The sequence below is a fragment of the Trichinella spiralis genome (genome assembly GCF_000181795.1).
Source record: "Trichinella spiralis strain ISS 195 chromosome Unknown Scfld2, whole genome shotgun sequence".
In the NCBI taxonomy this organism is placed as follows: Eukaryota; Metazoa; Nematoda; class Enoplea; order Trichinellida; family Trichinellidae; genus Trichinella; species Trichinella spiralis.
In genome coordinates this window covers 1,840,366-1,862,980 of record NW_003526941.1, presented here as the reverse complement: position 1 = coordinate 1,862,980, position 22,615 = coordinate 1,840,366, and the positions used below count along the sequence as shown (strand labels likewise).

The following is a 22,615-nucleotide window of genomic DNA, read 5'->3' as shown; positions in this document are numbered from 1 at the left end:
TGAATTTTTAATTAAACATTGATGTGAATATTATTCTATGGCTTGGTTTTTGATGTTTAAAACAAATTTTATTAAATACGATGTTTTTGTTAAAACTTTATTATTAGGAGTTTTCCTTTCCAGATTTTAGCATGTTATTAAATAATTAAATGTTTTGAAAAAGTGCGTTATTAGCTGTTATCGGTTAGAAAACTTTGTCAGTTTTTACACTTATGCGCGTAAAATGCTGTGAAGTGTGTTGTTGAGGATAATACTTTTAAAACCATTTACCATAAAGTTTAAAAAAATTAAAAATGATAAAACGTATTATACTTACATTCTTGTATTGTTTTAGCGTAAATTATTTACGAGTTTGGGTGTTGATCCATCAAAGCAGAAGAGTTTGGAACAAATATACGAGGTATGCTCATCAACAAGTGCTGTTTCTTATTTGAAGAAAAATAAGATTTTGATTTTTTTTCTCGCATACACTTGAATGTGATGATATCGCGTTGACAATTTTATTTAGGAAGACATTGCCGGAAAGAAATTTGACGACTGGAAGAATATACGCGCACCTCGACCAGAGGAATCTAATTTCGAATTCAAAGAAGCAATTTCAGAGAGGCAGAAAAACGCGAAGAATTCTTAACTTTTGTTAGGTTTATGGACCCTACTAAAGGAAATTCTACTGCAGGTGGCGATGATCAAACATCACAGTCGGAATTATCGTCGTCTGCCGCACAACAGTTGCGTGAAGAATTGACTGATCCATTACATGAAGGGTTGCTCAACAGTCTTGTGGCTTTGGGATTTTCACCAGTAGTTGCATTGTCGGCATTGTCTCAAACTGGTTTCAGATCGGTCGAGGAGGCCCTGGATTGGATATTAGAGCAGCAGGAAAGTTTTTCCTCATACATTGTAGATAGCGAGGAAGACGAGGTGTCGAATATCAGTGAGACGATGGCAGGCTACAAAATGGTTTGCGTTGTGAATGCATCGTTGAAAATGGGCGTGGGTAAAACGGCAGCTCAAGTTGGTCACGCTGTACTGGGTCTATATAGATTGATGAATCGCCAAGCCGTTGCAGAGAAGGCGTTAACTGATTGGACAAACTCTGGCCAAATGAAGGTAGTGCTGAAAGGTGAAGATTCGCAGCATTTGGAAAGTTTGGAAGTGTTAGCCGATGCTCGCAAATTGAACACTTATTTAGTGCATGATGCTGGAAGAACGCAAGTTGCTCCTGGTTCAGTCACAGTTTTGGCAATTTTCGGTCCAGTTCCAGAAGTGGACGAAATTACTGGACAATTGCGATTACTTTGAACATTTTTAAAAATTTTAAATGTTATCCCAATGGTTATGGAAATGGAACTATGGTGCTACCATTTCAGATGTTCTATCCAAGTTTTTCATATTATTTGAAATTAATATTACCACGATAGTTTCAAATAAAATGTTTTGTTGAAGAAAGTTACTTTGTTTATTTGTTTTATGATATATTTATATTATTATTTATATCTTATACGATCAAGGGTATAGTTTTTGATACATTACACTGTATGCCGCTCGACCACGATTCGTTTCTGCTTCTACATCTTGTTTTAGGTATCCATTGTTCAGCATATACAAGTTGCGCCGTAGCTGAAATGCAATTGTAGGTAAACGTTGAACGACGCGAGATTGTTTTTGCTGATTAATTTAATTTAATTTACCTCATATACTTCGAGTTTCGAACCAAATGAAACTTTTACAAAGTTGTTCAATTCTAAATCGACGTAACCATTCTGCACCATGCCGAATTCAACTAGTGAATAACCAGCTGAATTTGTAGTGATGAATCCCACCAGTGTTTGCGGATTTGTCCGCGTTCGGTTCTTCACCATCAAGAAACCCCATTCAAAGTGGCCAAGAGAACCGTCTGGCCAGTACGTACTTCCACTGAAAAGAAAGATATGAAAAATTCTTATATATTTCAAAGAAATAAACATTCCATGTCATCTTCTGATGCATATCTATATACGCTGTAAGGGAATGCTTATAAAATACTAAAATGATGACATGAAAAAGAGAAGGGAGATTGATGCAAGTGATTTCTTTTTCAGTTGTGATGGGCTTGTCATTCGTTATTATTGCAAAATTGCCTTCCGGCTCATTGATTGCGACTAACGCACTAAGTTGGCTATATCGTGATGGGCTAGTTTAGTTTGTCATCGCTTGGGAGTGGTCGAAAGTGGCTTTCACATCTTTCTCTTGTCTTTACTGATCTCTGTTATACGTAAGTATTATTATTATTATTATTATTATTGTTATTGAAATATATGTTCTAAGTGCTGGTATGTATGTCGGTATAGGTGTATGGAAAGAGTACTGTGTAGGTATCAATTAAGTTTTCAGTCTCATTATATTTACATTGCATGTTCTTAAATTATCTGTTCCAAATTTTTTTGTAGATTATAGGTACAGTAGATTTAGAAAGTTTGTGTAACAAGGTAATTTGAAGGCAGTGAAAATTGAAGGGCTTAAAATTTCAATTCATTATTAAGAATGAAAAAAAAGTGGGAAACGAATTTCCACAGGCCATGTTTTTTTCTTCTTAGTTTTTGGTTTTCTTAATTCGTGACAGGTTTTGTCTTTTGATAGACACTACTATGAAGGTACATATAACACTTTTATTTCACTTCCTTTCCATATTTTTACTTAAGTCAATAGCTCTCTTTGATATGCTTGTACAGTAGCATGCAAGCAGTCGTTGTAACTATACAGCTGTAAAGTTCATTTTTTGGTCAATAGAAAATGTAATTTTCTTTGCGGTATGAGTTGATAGGTTTGCACATTTTGATGAATACATTTTGAAACAGAATTTCATTTTAAAAAATTTATTGAAAATTGCTTTCTCACTGCTGAACTTAATGCCTGTCAACACTATTCTGTTGTTCGTTAATGATTGTCTTGTATGTAAAATGTGGAGAATGTGTGGCAAGGCTGCTTTGATTGTCATATGTTGTCATTGGAGCGATGCTTGATTGCAGATTGTTATTCCTGAATTTTAGTGTTCACTGATTATTCACTGTTAGGCAGATTTTAGCAAATTAAGGGACCCTGGAACGCGGTCAGCACGAATAGCGGGATTTGCAACTGATAAATATTTAGTGAAATTGTCAGACAGAAAGCACTCACGTGAAATTCAGACTTCTGGCACCAAACTCTGGCAGGGGTTCGATACCAAAGTCAAGAATCATGCCTGTTGGAAGCACCTCGATCCCTTTTCCAGTTACATCGACAGATCGCCATTTTCCAAGCAAATTAGCAACTGGCACCAAGTCCACTGGCAACTTTTTTACATCATATTCTAAAGAGTTTTGATTTGATAATTTATTTTTTAATATATTCATTTATCACTTTACTTGGATTGACACCGGCGAATGCAATAGAACTTAATGATCCGAAATAAAAAATGCATCCAAAGAAAAAATGATAAGCGTGCGCCATGGAAAGTGCTGAATTAGCCGCTTGATGAGGTTTGAAAAGCTGAAGAAGCTGTTTCACAGGCTGAACAATTACCGTTGAATAAAGCTTTTAGTCAAATGACAGAGTTGAAACAGAACAGGTTCCGAATTGGGCTTTGTTGGCATTGTGCTCTAGTTATTCGGTTGTTGTTGTTGGCCTTAATTTCTGGCCTACCTAAGATAGATATTATTCAAGCATCATCCAAATTTTGGCAACCTTCTAGGTGCATGTTCGACCGATGACCTTGTGCTTGTGATATGGTCGATTTTCTATATGCTGCTCTTTTAAATGTTTAGCAATATAGCATCTGGTAGAAATAGCTGAATTCAATTTAAATTAACAATGATCAAACAAGATGTACACATGATGAATTAATGAACCTTAAAAATTACTTCTTTTCATTATCAGCGTTTTCATTGTAGATTTTTTTGCAGTTCTTGTGTTTCATTACTGATGCCACAATTTGTGTAATTTAGTAATTGAATAATATTGCCATTTTTCAATACTCAAAATGCATACTCTTTAATTTATTTATCAATGATATTGTTCAGAAAGAAAAAAACTTTATGGAATGCTAATTTCGCTACTCACCGAAACTGTGCAAGTAATAATTGTGAAAAGCAGAAATAATTGCAAATGAATCTGACTGCATTTTAGGTCGAATTTTGTTAATTATATTAATTAATTAATAATTACAATTCATTTATTTATTTTTAAAAGGAAGTAACAATTCGTTTATCGAATAATATTTACTAGTGGTACTGTAATGTGGTGTGTTGTTTCTTTTTACATTACATTTAGAGTAAGTCAAGATGAACTTTAATTTAAGATAAGGTTTCTTAAACGGGTCTGGGGAGGGGGTTGACAATTATTCTTGACATTTTTTAATTGTTTAAAATTTACAGGTTTTCCACGTAGGAAATAGGTCTATGATGAATGTGCATTCATATTCTTAGTTGCGCCAGATGGATGAAGGTGTCGGGTTAGCTGTGCAGCGGTCAGGTCAAAACACTTTCTGTTGTGTTGAAATTGAGAAGTAAACAAAAGCGTACATATGCTTACAGATGTAAAATTATTGACCAATGCTTTATAAATTAGTAAATTTTAAGTGAAATGAAATCAAGATATATGGGTTTGCAGAATTATAAAACAAGCAAGTTACGAAACATCTTCAGGCAGACGTTACATTAGCTTATCTAATTTATATTGTTTTTGCTGAATGTGCGTTTTTAAGTGTAGATCGATCGGTCAACTAAGATTAATTTAATATTGATAGGGAGTGATAATAAGAAAATATGCGACATATTTTTTAAATTAGGTTTTACGCTGTAAATGATGCAATAACTCTTACTGTATTCATATGTATACTGCGACATTTTTATCAGAAACTTGAAATATTAAAAATTGTAAATTATAAAAAGTTTTAAATGAAATTTACATATTAAGGCGGAAAAATAGACCATTTATGCATTATATGTTTGATTTTTGTTCCCAGTTTATTAATCAATAGAGAATAAGAAAATTGAAAGATTACGTTTTTATTCAAAGTAAATAATTTTTGAACTTTGAAAAATAGCGTTCAGATTGAGCACGCACAGTACAAGCAGTTGAATTGTGATATAACTTGCTTTAATTGTCAGTTTTTTGAATTTTCAATATTGAAATAATTTATTAGTGCAAAGCGCGGCAGACAGTTGTAGTTGCAATGATGCAATTATGAAACACCTTAAATTACTGTTTGTTGATTGTAATCTAGCATATATTTAGATATTGATTTGATGATTCATTTTTCTCTTTTCCAAACATGGTCAAAGAATTAGTGGACAGCTTTATTTACACGCCACAATTGTTAATATGATATTGCAACTTTAGTAGAACTACAACAAATAAGCAGTTTGTTGACTGGGAACTTTTTAATTTGCCGCCAACTTTTAATATTTGGTTCTTTGACGTCCCCCGTCTCCCTTCCCATATATTGTTGTGCATTTTCAGCTTTCTGTTACATGACGTTTACCAAAGTCTAAGTAGAGGGGAATTTGAAAATTTATCGATGAATAGTCAGCGCCAACGCCCACGTCCAGACAAATTATTCAGTTTGTTTTGCAAGTAACTGTATAGCACTTTAACTGTTTAAGTTTTATTTCAGCTTTTATTCAAGTTTCACATAACTTCAAAAAGTCATTTTGTTGTTTGTTATTCAGCAGTAATAATAATTATGCAAAGTTAAAAATTGAAAGGGAAGAAATCAAACTGATTTGATCAGTATTTTGTTCCACATCAGTATTTTCAGATGAATAATATGCTTTTATTCAAACTGTTCTGTTGTTCAGTTTTCTTCTTTTCATGTTATAAACAAGTGCCTAAATTTTCAGGTGAAGAAACGAATAGGAAAAATGTTCTCAAAACGCCGGTCAAAATTAACCTTATCTCCAATGGTAAAATCATCTAAATGGAAAATTTGGTAAATTTATTTACATTCACTTCAGCAAATGCCAATTATCAATTGCGTGAATTCAGACTATTCATTTAGGCATCACAGGAACGCTTCTGATGAAATAGCTTCTCCAGCAGAAAAGAGTACAGTATCTGAAATATGTAAGAAATATTTTTATATTTTTTCTTAAGAAATGTTAATGTATTTTTGAAAATTTTCTTATAATTTGTTTTCATTTCATCATCACGCGATGTACTGAAAGTGGCAACTGTAAATCATTATTAATTTATTAACTGATCTTGGTTATGGAACTTGAAAATCATAAAGTGATTTATAAATGGTCAGCCATTTATAAATGAATATTTCACGCAGTTTAAAATGCGTGCGTTTCAGATTGAAATCAGTTTTCATTTAACTGTGCTATTGAAATTATATTTTCAAAGAACTGATTTTAATTTTTTAATAATTTATCATGTTTTGTGGAGAACATGAAAATGAAGTTACAGTGTGATTGTGTTTTTCAAAGTTTTTAAGAAACTTTTATTTAACACACTGCTTTAATGTTTGCACGGGCTTTTTTATTGATTTTTGATGGGAATAACTTGAATTTTGTTGCTTTCATTTCAATTTTTCAAGTAATTGTCTTTCCGTAATAATCGGGCTTTGCCCTATTGGAAGGAAGTGTTCAGATTGAACACGAAATGTATAGCAATTTACAAAATAAATAAATGTGAAATTTGGGTCGAAATTAATTTATTTTTCGTTTTATTTAAAGAATATTTTTGATTTTTATCCAGCACTGTGTAAGTAATAAAAACGGCGTGCTGCAATTATTGATTACTGATGCGCAATGAAACATCATTGTAACTGTTGAAATTAGAACAAAAAATATGCATTGAATTTTATTCCGGCATTCTGTTTCAGAAAATCAACTGACTGGTTGTCTTGAAGGTGTAACTTTTAAAAGTGAATTTAATGCAAAGAAGAGCACCGTGTTGTCTTTGTGGGTGATTTATTTTTTTTAATTTGTAATATTAATATTTAAATATTTGAATATTTAAATAATATTGTAATAGATAAATTTTACAAAACAAAATTTTCTGCTTTATAGTGCATGTCAAAAATGGTGCCCAGTTGATATCTGATTGCTAGCTATTTAATTTTATTGGGTGAGGTAGACTTTGTTCGTTTGTTTTCTGAGCAGTATCTTTCTCAGCTTAAGAGAAATGTAAAGTTTGAAATGATTCAATTTAAGAATAAAAAAAGAAACGTTCTATTTTTCTTCAATTGAACGATTGGAATGCTTAAGTGTTACATCTGAATAAGCTGTGAAAAGCAGGTCTTTCAAGGACAACGAATATACATACATACATACACACGTATATATATATATATATATATATATATATATGTGAATAACATTTGGTGGTTGCTATTTACGAGAAGTAACTAGTTTCGCAACAATTTGTTCCAGTTTGACAAACAATGAAAAGTGAGAAGCTTGTTTTGCTGCTCAGCAGATGATTATGCACATAAGAAATTTGCTGACAATGTTGATAGGATGATGAGTCATTTGTTCTTTGTATTGTCCTTTCAAGTTTACAGTAGGCCTTTATGAAATGCAACAGCAGGTTGCAAAACAACGATTGACCACCATTGAATTGGATTGGAGGCTTTTCGATTGATTTTTGCTTAGTATTATCGATCGACGGCGTTAGCTCGAGCAAGGCGTTTCGATGATGTTTACCAGAAGCTCTGCTCGGCTTCTCCCGGTGCCGCTTGAAGGTGTTGTTTCGAAAAAAAGCATCCACGTTTTCTCGCAAGTGTCGGTTTCAATATTCACATATTGCAACTTTGAAATAGCAATCTTCAGCTTGGTCATTTCTGCAATTACACTTGTTGACCGGTGAACAACAGAACACAACCGCGAGGAAGCGGCACACTGTTTGGTTGTTCATCAGTTGAGCTGAAAATTAATTAACACACTTTTGCTCTGGCTTTCTCTCCATTTCAGATTTTGCTATTCACTTTGTTTCTGCTCGTCGGTTTTTTCACATTTGACTCATTTCAACATTGTTATTCTGTTTTGGTTATTTGGTTTTTGTTTAAATTTTTTTCTTTTTCATTCCATGAATCATTACGTGTTGTTTTCATTATGTTCTGATCAGAAAAACGATAACGACAATCGACAGAATAGATTTCGATTAATAAGTATTTGTTGTGTTGTTTTATTGTTTTTCCTTTACGAATAAGCTTCTAATTCACAATTGTGTGTGTCATTTCATTTGCACACGCATAAATATAAATATATCTAGTAGCAGTAATAGATTTTTCACTTTTCCAATGCAATTAATTGCCAGCCAGTTGGTTGGCTGGCTGGCTAGAAGCTATCAGATTGACGCTTGACAGCTCATGTGTTTTTGTGGTTAGTAGTAGCAATGTTCAGTTGTCGAATGTTTGAATTTGCATTCTTTATTAATTGTTAAATTTCTTTCTTGATTATTCTCTTTCTGTTTAACAGTTTTGCAGACTTTCATTGTACTTATATTTTAGCGGGTTGTTTACAGCAAACAATATTAGGAACACGCTGTGATTGGATGAAATTCAATATTTCATTATACTTTGCTTTTTGTAATTTTTAAGAGAAAGTGTATTTTTTGAATGCTTTGATTGAATGAAATGCCTATTCTACTGCTTCTACTGGTACACCTACGTGCAGATTGTTAATTAGCTTTTCCAAAAGAAAAGTAAGAATCGAATTTTTTTAAATCAAATGGTATGTGAACAATTTTTCAAATCATTTTTCAATAAAAATTCCAAGATGGCTAAATTTTATGATTGTCGAATGTCAACTTCTGAGCAACTGACGTGCTGGAGAAAAATTTGTGCTCGCTTTCGCGTCCAGCTCTGCATTTTGCAATTCCAAGCGCACTGCTTTTAACAAAATGCAATTGGAGGTCCGACTTTTCTTGTTCCATTTGTTCTGCCGTTGCAGTTTTATCTGATCTTGTGGTTCGTTTCCTTTGTTTATCCTCTCTTTCTTTTTGACCAACAGCGGACAGTCGATTGGCAGTTCCGCTTTCTGTTCTCTTCAACAGGAGAGGACTGCTGTTTTTCCATTGGTCGATTCTCTCTTATTGGGAAATTGATTTGTCGTCCATTTAGCTGATGATGTTGGTTCAACAGTGCTGATGCTGTCGGGCTACTACGTTCAGTCGCTTCGGCTGTCGCAGTCGCCAAGCGACGACGCATCCCCTCTTTCTTGCCCACAACTTGAGCAGCATCACACAACTCTGCGCGTTCGTGTGTCTTGAGCTGTCCAGCTGAAAACTCAACGCTGACTTGTAAAAATTCATGCTCGACAATTTGAACCGTGTTCAATTTTATTCATTTATTTATTTTTCAAAAATAATATTATTCTTCAAAAATGAAAATACTGCTTCTTTATAGCGATGATTTCTACCAAGGAACAAGATAGCGAGGCGGTCAACGCCCATTCGGAAACTGACAATAAGGAAAATAATTTGATGCAAGCAGTGAACGGATTGATAACAGAAATAGCAAGAGAATTGTCCGACAGCAAAGAGAACAACACTGCAATTGATGAGCATCCGGTGAGAAATATTGTAATTGTAAATTAATTATTAATTATAAAAGAAAAAGAATTTTTTTCACTTTATTGAAATTATTACCATTTTATTTCGTTAGCATTATACAGCTGTAACAAATCGAACGCTTGACAACTGCAACAGCACATGTGCCCTAGAATTGAATAGCAATTCCAGGAAATTGTTGTCAAAGTGACATTTGATTTGTAAAACTTGGGATTGGCTTTTCGTGTGGAAAAGCAAATAAATTTCTGAAACAAGTGCAGATAGACCGACATTTTTGCTAGTTGGAAAACTGACCACTGCACGCGCGTGTTAAAATTGCATTATCTGGCAGTTTTATTTGTATTTCTAGAAAACGGATAAAGATTCCACATTGCCAGATAATAAATTGCCAAAAGAAGATAATCAGGTAGATTGATTTTGTTTGTTTGATTTGCATTGTGGTACAATTTTCAAACTGTCGACAAGTGTCTTTCATGTATATTTTCTGCTTGTCGCCAAAATAGATTTCAAATTTGATTGAATTGAATTGAATTGAATGAAGAAGCAAATCTTGTAGAATCCTGATCAGAAAGAAAAAGAAAAATCAGAAACTTCTCCTGCAGGTAAAGATAAAGACAAAGATACGAATGCCAATCGAGAGCTGAAACCGACGCCGGATTCTGATCAAGAGGAAGAAGAAGGAGAAACGTTTACTGTAAAATATATCACTCATTTGACAAGTGATACAGGTCCAGTAGAGGTAAATAATCTGTGTATTATTATGATTATTATTACTGAATTGAACTGCTTTTGATAATTTTGAAGTGGTTTATTATTGGTCCTTTATTGTTAAGGGTTATGGAGAGAATTAGTATGCTAATTAATTGCAGTGTAATTGTTTGAATTAGTTTATTATAATTAGTGTTTGTTTAATCGATTAAGAAAAAATAGGCTTTAATTTGAATGTAAATTTTAAATTTGAATAATTTATCTATAAACAGCATACATACATTGTTTTTTTAATTATCAAGTGCATTAGAATGTAAGTTAAAAAAATGCACTGTAATTAAAATGATTTTATTTAAATGAAAAGATTTCAGTTTATACGTATCATTTCTTATCTGTTGATTTTAAGCTGTTTGTTTGTTTACTTTGATGATTCAATTCAGTGTGAAAGAGATCAACTAAAGCAGTGCTGTTCCGGTTGACTATGCGAGTGATACAATTTCTTGTTTATCCTTTTATAAATAAATTTAATTCCTTTGATACTCCCTTGCATGCGTTTTTTGCCGAATAAATAAGTTTGTGCATTGTTCAGATTAAGATGTGTTTATTGAATTTTTGAATGGAAAAGCTGATTGGAATTCTATCCGTTAGTTATTGTAGGTGATTTATTAGAAAAATCTAAAATGCACCATTTCTGTAGTTTATTATGCTTAATGTTCTTCTTGAACTTGATTGCTATTTTGTGCAGCCGCAGTACTACTACCGACCGGTTAATAAACATACTTTAAATTTATTTTTAGAAAGATTTCATGCTTGGCGATAGTGGAAGCAGCGAACAAAATAAAGGTAGAACATCTTCTTCTTCCAACGACACTGATCAAGAATACGAAAAGGTAATGCGACGTTTTGTTTTTTACTTTTTTACTTTACTTATTTTAATAAAAGTAGCATTATTGATAATGAAAATGCTTTTTTCCTTCTAATTTCAGTTAAGATTGTTTAAAAATTCACACTGCATGCCAATTTATCTGTTCTTAATCGAACAGTTTTCCAACTGTTTTTCTTTAGTAAATAAATGAATAAGTGAAGCGAAGAGCTCAGCTAAGGAGGATGCCTTTTTTCATTTCATTGTTGAGCAGTTTTAAGCAGATAATTGATCTATTTCATTTTAATATTAAACTTTAAAAGTGCATTTATGCTTATTTGATATGATGTTTGTTATTTTTGTCTTTTAATGTAAAAGTTGTTTTGTATATTATTATTAATTTATTTATAGTTCGATGATTTGGTGAACTTGTGCTCTGGGAGGATTGCTTACGATTCAGTACCATCGGTCGGGGCAAACAGTTTGATACTCAAGCCGGACAATTTGCTACCGACGCTTGTTAGCCAAAAAGAGGAGATAGTATCTCCTGATGAAGTGAGGAGTCTTTTTATTTTACATTTAAAAAATCTTCAACAAAAGTTGTGTCAAGTTTGAAAAACTCGAAACTGGAGATGTGAAATCAAAGAATTTGGTAGAAGGGCTGAAATCACAGCAAGAAGGCACCCAATTATTTGCAGATGCTGAAGTAAAGTTGATAGAAACAGAGAAACCGTTGTTAAGCATCGAACAAGAAGCGGATTTGTTTGATTTAAAAGTAATTTTCACTTTCATTTATACAAATTTATAAATGCATTTTTAGCATTTTTGATTTAGTACTGTATTACTTATTCAAATTTAATTCTTATTTATAAAAATAATTCGAACATTTTTTTTATTAAATACAATTATTTAATGTAAATAAAATGTTTGCATTTTTGAATTTTCTATAATATTGATATATAATTTGTAGAATTTTAACAATGCAGACAATTTCGAGAAACTTTTCCCAGAGAAAAGTGATTTGAAGAATAATGAGGTAAACTATTTCAGTTCAAATTATCGAATAGTTGCGTAGGAAATTTATTTTTTAATGTTTTCGGATTGGTATATTGTTTGAATTTGAAATGCAATTTCTAAATTGATGTGAATGTTTCTTTTTTATTTTTGTATATGTTTTTCTTCATTTTTTTACATTTTAATGATATTGATGATTTTTGTTTGTTTAAAATATAATTTTATTGAGGTAATAAAATATGAAATTGATTTATCAGGATTTGTCGAAAGAAAAGAACACGATGAAAAGTTCAGATGTGCAGTCACCGTTGGTGAAGAATTTTCTGGTAAGTTCTGACTGTAATTTTGAGGTAAACATTTATTTTGTTGAAAAATATTCGAAAAAGTTAGTTGAATGGAATTTAGCTAAAAGCTGTTATGCAGCAGCAGCTTTAAAGCCGCACTTACAATGAATTGACAAACTTTTCTTGTTCAGGAAGAAAATGTCGGTTTTGTCAAGGATAAAGAAAACAAATTGCAGTCCAGTTTATTTGATGAATTGGAACATGCTTCTCAGGTAAACAAACGAAAAAAAGCAGTATAAAATATTCACTATCAGTGGTCTTTTTATTTATTTATTGCTAATGTGTTGGTATGTTGTTAATTAACATTTCTATACCTTAGATTATTGGGACGACGGAGGAAAAATTTCAGAAGAAAATTTCCGATAGCAGTGAAGTTGACGAATTTCTTTTTCCTGCATCTGAAATTTCTAACGTTAACCGAGAAGTTCGAGTTGAAGAGCAGAAAAAGCCCCACCTCGAGAAATATGATCAGGAAAACGACTCGACGTGCTCGCAGCCGACTTTACATCGCCTAGATATAATGGCGTTATCAGATGATGAGAACAAAGTGAAAGTCTATCAGCCAGTATTGGATCAGCATGCTAGACCATGGCTATCACGCAATTATGTAGATCCTGCTGGTGAGCAACTGCTACATTGGGAAAGAATTATGCGTTATCGATATATTTGAACTTGTAGTTTACGATTTATTGCGATGGAAAAATCCAAAAGTTACAGGCGTCACTGTGGCTGTGATAGTGATGGCTTTTATTTTTGTCAGTCAGACTTCGATGGTTGCTTTGTTGGCTTACTGCGGTTTGGCAGGCTTTGCAATTTTACTCGGCATGGAAGGTCTGAAAGCTGTCAGCAGCAGGATTGGACGACCGGTCACCTCTGTTGATTTGACGTAAGTAATGTATTTTGAATCTTAAGTAATAAGTAAGTTATGAATTTGTGTTTGTTTTTAGGAATAACATATTTCATGGACAGAAACTTCCACGCGAAAGAATTCATGCCCAACTGGATGTGGTTTTGGAAGAATTAACTAAGGCATTAGTTTGGATACGATCAGCCATACTTGTTGAACGAAAGAACGCTTCTTTGATGCTGTTTGTTGTGTTGTTCGTTTTGACATATATTGGTCATTGGTTTTCAGCATTCGGCATGCTTTGCATCAGTGAGTTGTTTGTTTGTGTATATTTTCAAGTATTTTCGAAGCAAGTGAAATAAATATATGCAGCGTAACTGTTTTTTATTTCACCGTACGTTGATTTTTTAGGCGTTGCGTTGGCCTTTTCTTTGCCTTACATTCTGCACAACTATAATTCTGAGATCTCTGCATACGGAAGTTTGGCGAAAACTCACGTGGAACATATTGTACAAACAGTGGATGAAAAGTTTCCCTTTTTAGGTCTTTCCAAAAAGTCCTAAACTCGATTTGTTTTTCTGCTTTTTGCTTTAGTAATTGTTACACTCATGTAATGTGTCTGCTTTTATTTATTTAGCACAATAATAACCATACCCAGCATTTAAAGGAATGCCTATTTAATATTCCTTCTGTTTTTTTTCAATTTTCGGTTTTTTGTGTATTAGTATATTCAGTAAATATTATTTTACTTCTTTATATGCTGTTTTTGCTTATACGAGATTTATGACACGTAAGAAATAGTTAGGCAAGTTGAACGTGCCGCTGCCATTCGTTCGGCGGTCTTTTGCTATTTATTATTGCTGAGTGAACGGACTTGTTGTTGCTCTAATCAATGATCAAACGTTGGTCTCAACGCTAAGAAATAAATGAAAAAATACACGATGAATTTACTCGAACGATACCTCGACTACAGCTGATTACTCTTCAGAGTATGAATTATGTTGATATTCTTCAGTATTAATTGGAATTCAGTTAAGCGCTGCCATTATCTAGAGAGCTGCGTCACTTCTGATATGTTAGCTGTACTTTTGGTTCAGACTTAGACAATTTTTCCATGAGATTTTCATCATTCACTTATTCAGGTGTATATGGTCCAGTTATAGACTCTCTGAGAATAGGTAAGTGTGGTGGCTCAGGTTGTGTATTCAACTCATCGCCTTCACTAGCGATCTTCTGCTACGAATTTCTTCTGCTGTTCTTCTCTCTCTTCTAATTGCTTCTTCTTTCTTATCATATGTTGGATTTTTCGTCAGTACTTTTCTGTCTGTTTCTTCCATCCTATTCATTTTCTTAACTCTCCTTTTATTCCCTCCCTTTCCTCCCCCCTCTCTCTTCCAGCTCATTAGCTGCTATAACAATCCTATCGTTTTTACTTTTCATTGTCACTCATTGGCACCTTTTTCTTGATGAACGGCTGCATCACTGCTAATAAATGCATCAGTACATGTACTAGGACGTCTACTGGGGCAGTGTTTTGCTTTCTTAGCTTTCTTAACCTCCAGTCGCCTGGCACGACAAACGAACAGTTGATCCATTTCCGTTTTACTCGCTACAATCAGGAAACACTGTGTTCAGGATTCCAGTGATAAATATCGGTTCAAACTTGGCATTCTGCAAATTGTTCTGAAACGATTTTGCTCAAGCGCCAGCTAGCAGAAGCAGCTGCTTGACATTTCAGTACAAGCTGCGAGTACTATCTACCTTTAAGTAGAATAAAAAAGGTGAAAAAAATTTCAGTATATCTACAGTTAAATATTTATATAAAGTTATCATACTTTGCATCATGGACAAGGAGTACAGAATACTACAAACGCGTGTTTTTAGCTAAAAAACCTGATCTGTTGAGGTACTAACATGTGGTTTATACATGTCTGTACAATAAATAAATTTTATTTATTCGGTTTTTTATATTAAAAACCCAGAAAAATAAGCTAACCCACTCACACACTTAATACAAAAACTAGCTTTTTTGGATTTTATTATAAATAACTAATCTAGCTTCTCAGTACTTATTTATAGTTTATATTTAATGCATTTTGCGAAAGATTTGATAGTGTGCATCATATTAATGGAAATTTTTTTAATCAACATTTTTAATTACAGTAAGACTTTACTGTAACTTAATTTTATTACAGTAATAAGGTTATGAAAAATAATTTATTATTTTGGAAATAAGAATTTTTATATTCTTTCCAATGAATTTAATATTTGTTTTGTATTCTTATTAGTCGCATGATACTGCATTTAAGACGCGCAATTTATGTCTCAAAATAGTGCACTTACTGTACAGTGATGTTGGAAATTAAGCATTAACATTCATTATGGTGATAATTTTTGATCCGCATTGGTTAATTTTTACTTTTTAAAATTGGCAAATAATACTGGAGCATTTTCTAGCAGGTAATGTTGTTTGTGTTCAAATTCTCATTTGAAGTATCATTAGTAACTGACCCACTTTGAATAAAATTGTGTATCGTTAATTCAGCTTCTTAGTCCACTTAATAACGATTCTTATTTGTTTTATTCTTATCGTTATCATTATTTTGTTTTGTCATTTTATATTATACTTTAACGTTTCCAGAACAGTTTTTTTAGTACAAAGTAAATTATTTTGTGTAAATAAAGTTGACGATTGAAATTGTTTTCCAGTTTATATAAGCTTTTCGCCTTGATGAAATTATCTGGTAATTTCATCTGTGTTCATTTGATTGACTCTGCGAATGATGATTGAATGTAGAAATTATAACTTGAAAATTTCTAAAATTGAATAACAGTTTTGCTACTTTGCATTTCTAATAGCGAACGAAATAGCGAAGGTGTTTTTACCGCTGAATGTCAAGTGATTCTTCATTTTTGGAAATGATTTTTACACATTTAATCTGTTTTTCTTCAATGAAGTATGATGTGTGTACTTATTGTTTCTGCAAGGCTTGTGGATGTGTAGAAAGAAGTCAAAATATTTTTTTGGCTTTTTTATTTTTACAATTCTGTTATACGCAGTTGATATTTATCCCGATTGAAAGTAATTTGTAAAAGTAATGTTAATTAATGGAGAATTTGTGAATGCGTAGTTTAATGTGAAAACAAAGAGATCAGTTGAACTTCAATTTCAGAAAGCATGCTGATTCGCATATTATTTCCTCGTAAAAGTTATACGCATTATTAAACGTCTGTTTGATCTGTCCAGCATTAATAACAACTCTCTTCTGACCATTTGTTGAAATTTTAGCAGTTGTCCTATGATGTTTGCTTCATGAAACGCATAACTTTACGCTGAGGCTATGCTCTGCATGTGAGCTTTATGATTAGTTCAGAACTTCAGGTAGCTTCTTTTCTTTAACCGTTGCACATGGCTGTGGAAGTTAATAAGCAGCGTTTGGTCAGTGTCATTTTGGGCGCCCAGTGGGGTGATGAAGGAAAAGGAAAGATTGTCGACTTGTTGGCTCCAAAAGTTGACATTGTTGCCAGATGCCAGGTAAAAATGGTTAACGAGAATTTGACCAGTGCGTTCGTATTGAGAACTATTTAAGGGCGGACACAACGCTGGTCATACCGTTGCGGTTGATGATAAAGTTTATGACTTTCACATTATTCCGTCTGGTATCGTGCATCCTAAGTGTATTGCACTGATTGGTAAAGCAACGATTTATTTTAAATTAAGAGAAAAAGAAAATTTTTCAAATTTTACGCAAATCAGGTAGCGGTACTGTGGTTCATTTGCCCAGTTTTTTCAACGAATTGGAAAAAAATGAAATTACAAAATTGCCGGATTGGAGCAAACGAATTGTCATTTCCGACAGAGCGCATCTAGGTGACCATTGCTTTGGATTTTTGAGTGTACATTTAATTTTTTTCAAATTTATTTTTTCTCTTCCTTTTAGTTTTCGACATGCATCAAACTGCTGATACGATGGGCGAAAAGAAAAGAGCAAATTCGAAGTGACTTTGATTAGTGCCTTTTCTCTGTTTGTTTTTCTTGGTTTATTTATTTATTTTTAATTTCGCATGTATAGAATTGGCACCACCGGGAAAGGAATTGGTCCCACGTACGCATGCAAAGTACGCGCGTTTGAAGTAACTGTTTATTTTAAAGGCGCAAAATTGCATACTGTTTAAGTGTTGGAGAAATGGAATTCGATTGGGCGATTTGGTTGGCAATTTCAACGAATTTAAAGCGAAATTTCAACAGTTGGTCTTATTTCTGAAAGCACAGTTTCCCGACCTGAATGTTGATGTGGACGAAGAGTTGAAACGATATCAAGTAATGCTTCTGAGTTTTAAAATTTCAATTCGAACAAATGACAAATTTATTTTTTTTCTTTTAAGAACTATGCTGAAAAGCTGAAATCATTAAATTTGGTGCATGATACTGTTTTTTACATGCACAAAGCTCTGACTGCTTCACCAGCAAAAAGTGTCCTTGTTGAAGGTGCCAATGGTGCTTTGTTGGACATTGATTTCGGTAATTAATTAATTTCGGCTGAGGTGATTTGATTAGGATGATGTATTTCTCGACTGCAGGAACTTATCCATACGTGACTAGCAGCAATTGTAGTGTGGGTGGTGCTCTGACTGGATTGGGCATACCCCCTTGGCGTGTCGGTATGATAATAGGAGTAGTGAAAGCTTACGAAACTCGCGTTGGTGACGGTCCGTTTCCAACAGAGCTGAATAATGCAAGCTTGTCTTCATTATGGAAATCGTATTTGTTGGTTTCTATGGTTTTTCATAAATTTAGGAAATTGGCGATCGTTTACGCGAAATTGGCCACGAATATGGCGTTACTACAGGCCGACCCCGCCGTTGCGGTTGGTTAGATATGGTTTTGCTGAAATACAGTATTATGATTAACGGATTTACACAGTATCATTTATCAACATTTTGTTTGTGCTTGTTTGATTTGCTATAAATTTTGATTTCAGCCTTGCTTTCACAAAGTTGGACGTGCTTGACAATTTTGATACAATAAAAGTAGCTGTGGAATACAAAAGAAACAATGCTGTTGTTGACGTTCCGCCAGGTAAATAATTAAGAAAGTAATACTAAATTTGTTTCATATTATTTTTTAGTATGCGTGTCGCACTTCAAAGACATTGAAGTGGTGTATGAAACGTTTCCAGGGTGGCAACAGAATACGACGAAAATAACTGCTTTTGATGAATTACCGATAAACGCTAAATGTTATGTTCAAGCGGTGGAAAAGCTTGCAGGAGTGCCAAGTATGGCTGTTTTCTCTTCGTTCGGATATTATTTCATTGATAATAACTTATATTTCAGTTGCATGGATTGGTACTGGAAAAGATAGAAAAGCGATTATTAGCAGCTCAAAATTCGACATTTGAAACATTAACTTTATCAATAGAATTCATTTCCAGCACTTCGAACTGACATTTTGCTTTTCCAGTAATGCGAATGTGGCAATTCATTTCAGAATTTGAATTTCAATATGTAGATGATTTTGAGAGGAAAATTTATTGGGAAGCATATGTTTGAATATTATTTATTATAATTTACATTTTTAAATATGAAGAAATCGAAAAAAATTGTAATAAATTGAAAAAATTTTCTGCCAATGAAAAGAGGACTGTTGATTGTGCGCAGTATAGCTGCACTTAACTTATTCAGTTAGTATTCAAATCATGAATGTCTGAGCAAAATTAAGTGACATGATACATAGTAATTGTCTGAAAGGGGAGCGATAAATCTAATTCACAGCGGGGCAAATGTAATTCCATTGTTAATCATTGGAATGTTATTAAAAAAATCAGATTTTTCATGAAGTATTCATAGGTATTCAGTGTTTTAAAACAAGTAAAAACAACAAATATTTTATTACAGTAAGCTGAATTATACCTGAATTTCAATGTGTATTACAGTAAGACAGGCAAATGCAGTGAATGGTCGTGCAGTTTTCATATCTAACAGTTTGGCCAGTCATGTTGCTACAGAGATTCTTTTGCAGAGCGAGTACTTTACGCAATTTTTCGAGGCATTTTAGCAGCTCGGTAGCTTTAACGCCTTCAGAAGTGGAAATGTTGAAACAATTCAAGGATTGCGACTTGCCGAAAGGAACGCGCGTTGGCAGAATGGTTATGGGTGATCTTGGTTTGTACAATGAACAGCTTCGAAAAGATGTGGAACGATGGAACAAAGCCGTAAGTGCAGTATATTTGGTTTTCTTTTTTCTTGACTATGGTTTGAACCAGTGGTGGATGGACTTTTGATTTCTTATTTATTTCATTGTTAATGCAAGTGAAGGGGCGCATTCGAATTTTCCTTGTTGCTTAACAAAATTTATTTCAGTTCTGTAAAGTACTTTTAAAATTTAATTTATCCCGAAGTGAAGAACATTAAGTCGCGACTTTTTTAGATTGAAGCAGGTATTCCAGTTCACGAGTGGAATGGCACAAGTGACAAGATTGTAAACACCTTTATGCATTTATTTGGGTTCATTATTTTCTTGAACATTCTATTGCAATTGTATGCTCTTGTGGTGGATCCGAAAATTCTGGAAGTCCTAGACAGAATGTTGTTGCTCAAGAAGAATGAGATTCCTCAGCAACAGTGAGGACTGAATAAACAGATACTGAATTCTACTTTACGAATGATGCACTGAAAATTTATTGATAATTATTATTATGCAGTGGAATTAATCATTTGCGCGTTTTCGTTGCTGAGAATCAAATTATTTTTTAGTTTTCAGATTTAGAAAAAATAAGTAATAGTTTTTTTCTCAGATCAGTGACATCGTGTGGAAAAAATGTCTAACATTTGATTTTAATAAAACTTTGTTATTAAAAGTTGAAGATTTTTTTGCACGTGTATGGGGTTGAATTAAATTTTGAATAAATATTTTTATAGTTGGCGAAGGTTTGATAAATTTTTCATTAAATATCGAATAGAGCATTTGATTTATTTTGAATGTAGTTGTAATTCATTTAAGGGAATGAAATACTGAGAGTGATGAACTTTCAGTTTAGTTTGATATAATTTTGCCATTATCAATTGTTTCAGTGAATTTTGTATAGAAGAACAACGAATGTGAATTTTCAACGGCGAAATTGCTATCAGATAGGTGAAAATTGTATTCTTGAAATATGCTTCTCATCATGCGTTCTGTACATACCTTTATTTCTATTGATATTTTAGACTGAAGTCGTGTTTATGACACGCTTTGAAGTGAAGTCAAATGCTATTTTGATTCATTTCCGAATCACAAGCTACTATTGGCTTGAATTCGAAAACTGAAATTTCTCTGGAACAATTTTGACGAAAATATATAGAAACTGAACTGATTTCAAATGCAACAATTATTAGAAAGAGCTGAAATTGTTCATCGACTGACAATCACTTTGATCTTTTAATATAAGAAACAGGTAAAAAGTTAATTTCCACTATTTCTAATTTTAAATTCTATATACATTTAATGTGTAGTACTAAAAAAGATTTTTTTTCATTTCAGAATTTTTCTTCTTGATAACTTCATTTCTGTCGTATTAGTAGCAGTATTTTTTACATATTAATTTCCAGGTATAATAATTAAAAACCAATACTATGGCACATGTATATATATATATATATATATATATTTATTTATTTATATATTATATCTTGTTGAATTTCATATGGATTCGCAACGTATTGACAATTAATGCAAGGTAATTTGATATGGTTGGAATAATTTGCAATGTTGTATTGTTTAAATTTCATGTATGAATAAATTTATACCAGTAATAATCTATGCAAATTTGCAAAACCACCATTTCAATAAGAAATTGGGCTATTTAGCCGGTAGCAAGTTATATTTGCATAATGCATCTCTGAAATCTTACTGAATCGACCGTTGAAATTTAATTAGTAATCTGTTGAGTTACTGAAGCAGCAGTAGGTGACCAGCGCTTTTCCCTCTCTGCACTAAGTGATCTACTTCATTCATGATGGTGTATATAATCTTTATGAAAGTAAATTTTGTTGCTCAGAAATTTTTTACATGAATTCTTTTTTATGCAATCTATTTTCAGATATTTTCAGGTGTTTTCGACTTGTTTTCATCAATTAAAAATTACAGTAAGCAATGAATTACTTTTCTTTCCAATTATTTAAAGAAACTATTATTTTCAATATGTTAAATTTGAGATGTTTTGAATATAAATGATAATTTCTATTTTACCGATTGTCGATCATCAAATCATTTTTTTATTTGTCCAAATATTTCAGTTTGTTAAATTGCTAATCTATTAAGTCCGTGTAGTAATATAATTTTGAATTGTATGCAAACTTGCAAATAAAAACGTAATAAATTCTGTGATTTAATAAAACGATTTTACTGTACTTAGGCCTCCAGCAGGGGGGCTATATTACTAAATGAAAATTAGGTTGTTTTACTAGAGGCGAAGTAGTTTGCTAGTCGTATAACTTTTTTTCTAGAATGTCCTTCATTCATGCACTGGAATTCACTCAGTCGATGGTCACGGCAGCGCGTGGTTAACTCCACCATCATCAATAGTGAAAAGATAAGTTTTTTTTTAAAATTATATGGCTGATATTCAATGCATGCTATTTGCATGACTTTGCAAATTGAAACTAATGGATACTAATACGTGCAATTGATACGTAAATTTTATGATTTAAGAGAAATTAGCATCACCTACACCGCTGAAATCGAACGGAGGTAAGTAAAAAAGAAAAGAATCAAATGCACTGTTATTCGTTTTATCTAGTTGTTTCATAACAAACATTATTTTTATAATGTTACTCAGATCCTTGAATTCTCAAAGAATTCGCTATCCCACTCGCTATTTGTCAAATGTGAAAAATGCTGTTAGACGAGTTTTTGCTTTAATTTCTCATTTATTCTTATAAGAATATCGAGATTTCAATTTCAGGTAAGTATTTTTTTTCTTTTTTGAATTAATTTTTAGATGAATTGTTTTAGAATTGGTGAAAAGTAACCGAAACAGTTTAGGACTGAATCAAGAAGCTGTTTGTAACACGTTGAATTCAAGAGAGATCATCAGGTAAGTTTTTTTACAACTGAAATTTTTTACTTCCTGATATGCTTGATGGAAATGATTTATTGAGAAGCACTAAATATTTTTAAACTCAGGTAAGTAATTTTTTAAGTGACTCCATTTTATGAATCATTCGAATGATTCCAAATGGAGGGAAAAGAAGAGAGTATAAGCATAAGCGGAGTTCCGGGAGGATAGGATAGGATAAGATGGGGAGGAGAGTATAGGTTGGAGA

At 32.7% G+C, this 22,615-nt stretch overlaps 8 protein-coding genes across 8 annotated transcripts; 6 read left to right on the top strand and 2 right to left on the bottom strand.

The window, feature by feature from the left end:
• Positions 1–293: 293 nt before the first annotated feature.
• Tsp_02906 (putative peptidyl-tRNA hydrolase 2) lies at positions 294–1,302 on the top strand. The gene is made up of 2 exons (XM_003379191.1): positions 294–400; positions 603–1,302. The coding sequence occupies exons 1-2, from the start codon at positions 294–296 to the stop codon at positions 1,300–1,302; spliced, it is 807 nt and encodes a 268-aa protein (XP_003379239.1).
• A 204-nt stretch (positions 1,303–1,506) lies between these two features.
• On the bottom strand, positions 1,507–4,138 carry Tsp_02905 (conserved hypothetical protein). The gene is made up of 4 exons (XM_003379190.1): positions 4,078–4,138; positions 3,157–3,304; positions 1,692–1,917; positions 1,507–1,620 (listed from the first exon to the last, which is right to left on the bottom strand). Exons 1-4 carry the CDS (start codon positions 4,136–4,138, stop codon positions 1,507–1,509), a joined length of 549 nt encoding a protein of 182 aa, XP_003379238.1.
• A 4,607-nt stretch (positions 4,139–8,745) lies between these two features.
• On the bottom strand, positions 8,746–9,276 carry Tsp_02904 (hypothetical protein). Its single transcript, XM_003379189.1, has 2 exons — positions 9,127–9,276; positions 8,746–9,009 (listed from the first exon to the last, which is right to left on the bottom strand). Exons 1-2 carry the CDS (start codon positions 9,274–9,276, stop codon positions 8,746–8,748), a joined length of 414 nt encoding a protein of 137 aa, XP_003379237.1.
• Positions 9,277–9,372: 96 nt separating this feature from the next.
• Positions 9,373–13,872, top strand: Tsp_02903 (reticulon family protein). The gene is made up of 12 exons (XM_003379188.1): positions 9,373–9,534; positions 9,884–9,940; positions 10,091–10,273; positions 11,040–11,132; positions 11,715–11,879; positions 12,075–12,140; positions 12,376–12,444; positions 12,594–12,674; positions 12,812–13,082; positions 13,180–13,348; positions 13,410–13,618; positions 13,721–13,872. The coding sequence occupies exons 1-12, from the start codon at positions 9,373–9,375 to the stop codon at positions 13,870–13,872; spliced, it is 1,677 nt and encodes a 558-aa protein (XP_003379236.1).
• A 903-nt stretch (positions 13,873–14,775) lies between these two features.
• On the top strand, positions 14,776–16,232 carry Tsp_02902 (hypothetical protein). The gene is made up of 5 exons (XM_003379187.1): positions 14,776–14,951; positions 15,107–15,185; positions 15,598–15,663; positions 16,029–16,053; positions 16,144–16,232. Exons 1-5 carry the CDS (start codon positions 14,776–14,778, stop codon positions 16,230–16,232), a joined length of 435 nt encoding a protein of 144 aa, XP_003379235.1.
• Positions 16,233–16,718: 486 nt separating this feature from the next.
• Positions 16,719–18,757, top strand: Tsp_02901 (adenylosuccinate synthase). Its single transcript, XM_003379186.1, is given in 12 exon segments — positions 16,719–16,844; positions 16,900–17,002; positions 17,067–17,180; positions 17,251–17,308; positions 17,383–17,443; positions 17,463–17,630; positions 17,696–17,831; positions 17,891–18,090; positions 18,108–18,232; positions 18,292–18,389; positions 18,439–18,596; positions 18,647–18,757. The coding sequence occupies 12 exon segments, from the start codon at positions 16,719–16,721 to the stop codon at positions 18,755–18,757; spliced, it is 1,458 nt and encodes a 485-aa protein (XP_003379234.1).
• Positions 18,758–19,232: 475 nt separating this feature from the next.
• Tsp_02900 (hypothetical protein) lies at positions 19,233–20,617 on the top strand. Its single transcript, XM_003379185.1, has 5 exons — positions 19,233–19,336; positions 19,368–19,524; positions 19,740–19,790; positions 20,231–20,239; positions 20,519–20,617. Exons 1-5 carry the CDS (start codon positions 19,233–19,235, stop codon positions 20,615–20,617), a joined length of 420 nt encoding a protein of 139 aa, XP_003379233.1.
• A 707-nt stretch (positions 20,618–21,324) lies between these two features.
• Tsp_02899 (hypothetical protein) lies at positions 21,325–22,386 on the top strand (the record flags this gene model as incomplete). The annotated part of the gene is made up of 5 exons (XM_003379184.1): positions 21,325–21,330; positions 21,391–21,400; positions 21,797–21,886; positions 22,002–22,040; positions 22,305–22,386. Coding segments are annotated over exons 1-5 (227 nt in total), but the record flags the coding sequence as incomplete, so codon positions are not given.
• Positions 22,387–22,615: the final 229 nt, after the last annotated feature.

Excerpts from the sequence above, each read along its gene's own strand:
- Tsp_02900 (XM_003379185.1), top strand. The coding sequence starts at position 19,233 with ATGTGTATTACAGTAAGACAGGCAAATGCAGTGAATGGTCGTGCAGTT. Across the intron at positions 19,337-19,367 it reads GAGATTCTTTTGCAGAGCGA|CAGCTCGGTAGCTTTAACGC; the intron begins GTACTTTACGCA and ends GAGGCATTTTAG. Across the intron at positions 19,525-19,739 it reads TGGAACGATGGAACAAAGCC|ATTGAAGCAGGTATTCCAGT; the intron begins GTAAGTGCAGTA and ends CGACTTTTTTAG.
- Tsp_02902 (XM_003379187.1), top strand. The coding sequence starts at position 14,776 with ATGAACGGCTGCATCACTGCTAATAAATGCATCAGTACATGTACTAGG. Across the intron at positions 14,952-15,106 it reads ACACTGTGTTCAGGATTCCA|TATATCTACAGTTAAATATT; the intron begins GTGATAAATATC and ends AAAAAATTTCAG. Across the intron at positions 15,664-16,028 it reads TGCACTTACTGTACAGTGAT|CTTTTCGCCTTGATGAAATT; the intron begins GTTGGAAATTAA and ends AGTTTATATAAG.
- Tsp_02901 (XM_003379186.1), top strand. The coding sequence starts at position 16,719 with ATGGCTGTGGAAGTTAATAAGCAGCGTTTGGTCAGTGTCATTTTGGGC. Across the intron at positions 18,390-18,438 it reads TGTTGTTGACGTTCCGCCAG|TATGCGTGTCGCACTTCAAA; the intron begins GTAAATAATTAA and ends ATTATTTTTTAG. Across the intron at positions 18,597-18,646 it reads CAGGAGTGCCAAGTATGGCT|TTGCATGGATTGGTACTGGA; the intron begins GTTTTCTCTTCG and ends CTTATATTTCAG.
- Tsp_02906 (XM_003379191.1), top strand. The coding sequence starts at position 294 with ATGATAAAACGTATTATACTTACATTCTTGTATTGTTTTAGCGTAAAT. Across the intron at positions 401-602 it reads GTTTGGAACAAATATACGAG|AGAGGCAGAAAAACGCGAAG; the intron begins GTATGCTCATCA and ends AAGCAATTTCAG.
- Tsp_02905 (XM_003379190.1), bottom strand. The coding sequence starts at position 4,138 with ATGCAGTCAGATTCATTTGCAATTATTTCTGCTTTTCACAATTATTAC. Across the intron at positions 1,918-3,156 it reads GCCAGAAGTCTGAATTTCAC|TGGAAGTACGTACTGGCCAG; the intron begins GTGAGTGCTTTC and ends CTTTCTTTTCAG. Across the intron at positions 1,621-1,691 it reads CGAAACTCGAAGTATATGAG|CTACGGCGCAACTTGTATAT; the intron begins GTAAATTAAATT and ends ATTGCATTTCAG.
- Tsp_02903 (XM_003379188.1), top strand. The coding sequence starts at position 9,373 with ATGATTTCTACCAAGGAACAAGATAGCGAGGCGGTCAACGCCCATTCG. Across the intron at positions 12,141-12,375 it reads GTGATTTGAAGAATAATGAG|GATTTGTCGAAAGAAAAGAA; the intron begins GTAAACTATTTC and ends TTGATTTATCAG. Across the intron at positions 12,675-12,811 it reads AATTGGAACATGCTTCTCAG|AAGAAAATTTCCGATAGCAG; the intron begins GTAAACAAACGA and ends GAAAAATTTCAG.
- Tsp_02904 (XM_003379189.1), bottom strand. The coding sequence starts at position 9,276 with ATGAATTTTTACAAGTCAGCGTTGAGTTTTCAGCTGGACAGCTCAAGA. Across the intron at positions 9,010-9,126 it reads AGCCGAAGCGACTGAACGTA|AGAACAGAAAGCGGAACTGC; the intron begins GTAGCCCGACAG and ends CTCCTGTTGAAG.